This window comes from Neopelma chrysocephalum, unplaced genomic scaffold, assembly GCF_003984885.1.
Source record: "Neopelma chrysocephalum unplaced genomic scaffold, ASM398488v2 Primary Assembly neopelma1_97036, whole genome shotgun sequence".
In the NCBI taxonomy this organism is placed as follows: domain Eukaryota; kingdom Metazoa; phylum Chordata; class Aves; order Passeriformes; family Pipridae; genus Neopelma; species Neopelma chrysocephalum.
Window position 1 is genome coordinate 13,998 of NW_020925678.1, and position 3,869 is coordinate 17,866.

General features: G+C 52.6%; 1 protein-coding gene across 1 annotated transcript; it reads right to left on the reverse strand.

The window, feature by feature from the left end:
• Nucleotides 1-1,764: 1,764 nt before the first annotated feature.
• On the reverse strand, nt 1,765-3,859 carry LOC113961132 (zinc finger protein 436-like). The gene is made up of 2 exons (XM_027671200.1): nt 3,528-3,859; nt 1,765-3,338 (listed from the first exon to the last, which is right to left on the reverse strand). Exons 1-2 carry the CDS (start codon nt 3,577-3,579, stop codon nt 2,152-2,154), a joined length of 1,239 nt encoding a protein of 412 aa, XP_027527001.1. The 5' UTR covers nt 3,580-3,859; the 3' UTR covers nt 1,765-2,151.
• Nucleotides 3,860-3,869: the final 10 nt, after the last annotated feature.

Below are 3,869 nucleotides of genomic sequence, written 5' to 3' on the forward strand. Positions count from 1 at the left end.
GAACAACATGTGGACCACATCCGTCATCTCCCTCGGTATCATAATAATCCTCACAGCACCGGAACCCGCGCCAGCCATTCCAGTTTGGGCACACCAGCAACCCGAGAACATCTGGGTGAAACTAGAAACCAATAATGATGTTCTATGTCTCTCTATTAACAATGTCAATAACTTGTTCCAGACATGTTTGGTTGGTCTTCCCCTCAATGATAATTTAAAAGATTATTTTGAGTCTCCCTCATGTACTGAAGAAGAGCCTGTGGAATTTGAGACCCCAGGATCAGTAATTGCAAATCAATGCTTTGAATTTGTGTCCCGCTCTACTTCCCGAATCAAGAAAAATGATGTTACCCCTTTTAAAGAATTATACAAAGACACTTCCCTGTGGTGCAACAACACTACACCAGAGATAATCACTAGGGAATCAGTGGGCTCTAAGCCTAGTGCATTGTCCCAGGGAAAGTTCTTAATATGTGGAGAAAGAGCGTGGATTGGAGTCTCTTCATACCCCACTGGAGGGCCCTGCACCACAGGTCAAATTACCTTGTTCCATCCTCTCAAATTTAAATGAATTAATGAAAAACCCGCTACCCTGATTCGGCAGAAACGGGACTTTGAATTGATAAAAATGCAGAACCCTCTTCTCAAAGATATTCTGAAAGTGAAATACCCAGAACCCTACTGTCAAAGATATTCTAAAAGTGAAATACCCTGCAGTAGGGCCGGAGGTGAAGCCTCTCACCCCCCAACCACCAAGTCTATATATCACTCCTAAGAAACCAGTTGTTACCACTAAAAAACTTACCACAACTCAGCCCCCTCCGAAAAGTGATTGGAGATTAGGTCATGGCCAGGCCATTGAGTCCTACAGGAAAGACCCTCTCAATTATCCTACCCCCCAGTCTCCCCTTGAATGGGCAAAAGAAAGTTCTTCAACCTCATCAAAAATCGCCCTAATTTCCCCCGGAGCCTCGCGCCCTCCAGCAGGAGTCCTCCCTATCCCAAAAATTCCTGAAGATTGCGACCCCAATATCGACCTTTGGTCTATTACTGGCAATTATTTTAGTTCCTTTATAATCTCAGGGGTAGGAGCTTCACGTGCCCTCAATACCTTGACACGCATGGGATGTTGGCCAACGCGACCGGCATCGCCCCAGAAGGCTTAGTTAGAGACACCCAAAAATTAAAAGAGGTGTCCCTTCAAAACAGGGCCACAATAGATTTCCTATGATTAATGCATGGCCATGGATGTCAAGACTTTGAGGGAATGTGTTGTTTGAATTTTTCTGATCATTCTGAGTCGGTATTCCAAGGTATTAACACATTGTGTGCTCTGATTAATGACATTAAATTTTCCCCCAAAGCATTTACCGACGATTTATTCGACAAACTAGGCTCACCCAATTTACCCAACTGGGTTAAACAGATTCTATTAATATGTTTTGGAGTTTTGTTTACTCTCTTTGTGTTATTATTAACCATTTGCTGTGTTATAGCCACGTGTAAAAGACTTACACCAAAGACCGTGTTCCTGTCAACCCCTCAAGAAAACAAAAAAGGGGGAGATCTGGAGGAACAAGAATCGGAATGGCAACACTTCCAGGCACGGAGGGACCTGTATGGTGCTTGAAGAGATGACAGCCTATGGACTTTCATGTTTATATCCCTGTTCTGAACCCCATTTAATGTATTTCCCACTGGACCTTGACTCCCAACTCCTCCCCAGTTCCTCCCTCCTTTCCCTTTGTTCTCCCATCCTGTTACACCCTGAAGTGTCCGTCTCATGCTCCGCCCTGGTTACTGAACCTCCCTCAGCCAAACCCTGTATAAGTCCCAGTCCTCCCTTAATAAAGTGGCCATTGCACCCCGACCTTCTATCTTGTCAGACCCTTCTGTGCAGTGTCACATCCCTATTCCTCACCCCACCGGGCCGTGGCATAGTTTGCTTGGACATCCCAGGGGAGATGTCCTGCCACAGGTCTAAAGTCAACAAATTTGCTCTTCCCAATGAATTTCCAATCTTAGTCTGCGTCCTGATGAATGTTCCTCCCCCTGCCTTCATCCAGATGCCCACAGGGAGACCACCTGCCAGACGTCTTCCCAATGTGTATCACCTGGAATGTGAGTCACCAGGTCTGTGCCCAGTGTGGGTCACTGTGGATCATCCAACGTGGGTCCTCCGATGGCTGATGGAGTTGGAGCAGCAGATGAAGCTCTTCCCGCAGTCGAGGCGCTCACAGGGCTTCTCTTCTGGTGGGTCCGTTGGTGTGTGGTCAAGTTGGAGCTCTGGGTGAAGCTCTTCCCACACTCCTCACACTCGTAGGGCCTCTCCCCGCTGTGGACGCGCCGGTGCCTGACGAGGTGGGAGTTGCGGATGAAGCTCTTCCCACACTCCCCACACTTGTAGGGCCTCTCCCCAGTGTGGATGCGCTGGTGGTCGACGAGCATGGAGCTGTCCTTGAAGCTCTTCCCGCAGTCGGTGCAGCGGAAGGGCCTCTCCTCCGTGTGCATTTGCTGATGCCTGAGGAGATGTGAGCTGGTCAGAAACCTCTTCCCACATTCCGAGCACTTGTAGGGCCGTTCCCCAGTGTGAGTCTTCTGGTGCAAGACGAAGTGGGAGATGGAGCTGAAGCTCTTCCCACATTCCAAGCACTCGTGGGGCCGTTCTCCGGTGTGGATGCGCTGGTGGTTGCGGAGGGTGGAGCTGTCGCTGAAGCTCTTCCCACATTCCAAGCACTCGTGGGGCCGTTCTCCCGTGTGGCTGCGCTGGTGGCCGATCAGGTGAGAGCTCCGCCTGAAGGTCTTCCCACATTCCAAGCACTTGTGGGGCCGTTCCCCGGTGTGGATCATCTGGTGGTCGATCAGGTGGGATCTCCGGCTGAAGACCTGCCCACATTCCAAGCACTTGTAGAGCAGTTCTCGGGTGTGGATGTTCTGGTGGCGGATAAAGCTGGACCTGTGACTGAAGCTCTTCCCACATTCCTCACACGTGTAGGGCCGTTCCCCCGTGTGGGTGTGCCAGTGGGTGAGGAGCATGGAGCTCCGGCTGTAGGTCTTCCCACATTCCAAGCATTTGTAGGGCTTCTCCCTGCTGGGAGGCTGCTCAGGGACCTCCAGGCCGCAGCTCTGGCTCAAGCTCCGGCCGCCTTCCCGGCCCAGGCTGGCTCTTTCCTCCTCAGAGCACCCTGGGCTGGCTTTGGAGCCCCTCCTGCGGGGGGATCTCTGGGCCTTTTCCTCCCCGCTGCCTTCCTGCGCCGTGGAGCCCTTCAAAACGGCCTCTCCCACCAGGCTCTGCTGGGGGGATTTGTCCTCCGGGCTCTCCGTCCTCAGCTCGGGGCCTGGGGCAGGAAGGAAGAAGGACAGGGAGGGGATTTGCCTCCGGCCCAGAGGGAAGGCCAAGGACATCCCCCCAAATCCATCCCCGGCAGGACGGCGGCGGCAGCGGGGTTGTCCTGCAGCCGGGGGCGATGCTCGGCTGGGAGATCCAGGACAAGACAGGGGCAAAGGGGCACTGACTTCCTCCTCACCTGCCTGGGGGGCCCGGGGCATCTTCCTCTTCCTTGCATCCTTCTCCTCCATCTGGCCAAGGTTTGGGAAGGAGAAATCCTACTGTGGGGGGGAAAACAAGGTGTGAGTGCGTTGGGTTGAGGGTTCCTCCTGCCCAAGTCCATCTCTAGAAGTCACTTGGAGTCTTGTGTCCATAATAAGCCCTACGAGTGACCCAACTGCGATTCATGCTGGGCACAGACCTGGTGACCCACGTTCCAGGTGATCCATGCTGGGCAGTGTATTGGGTTTGCCAGGTTTTGGTAGCAGGGGGAATCCAGGGCTGGGTTCTGTGAGCAGCTGCCAGAAACTTCCCCCATGTC

Excerpts from the sequence above, each read along its gene's own strand:
- LOC113961132 (XM_027671200.1), bottom strand. The coding sequence starts at position 3,579 with ATGGAGGAGAAGGATGCAAGGAAGAGGAAGATGCCCCGGGCCCCCCAG. Across the intron at positions 3,339-3,527 it reads GCCCCGGGCCCCCCAGGCAG|GCCCCGAGCTGAGGACGGAG; the intron begins GTGAGGAGGAAG and ends TTCCTGCCCCAG.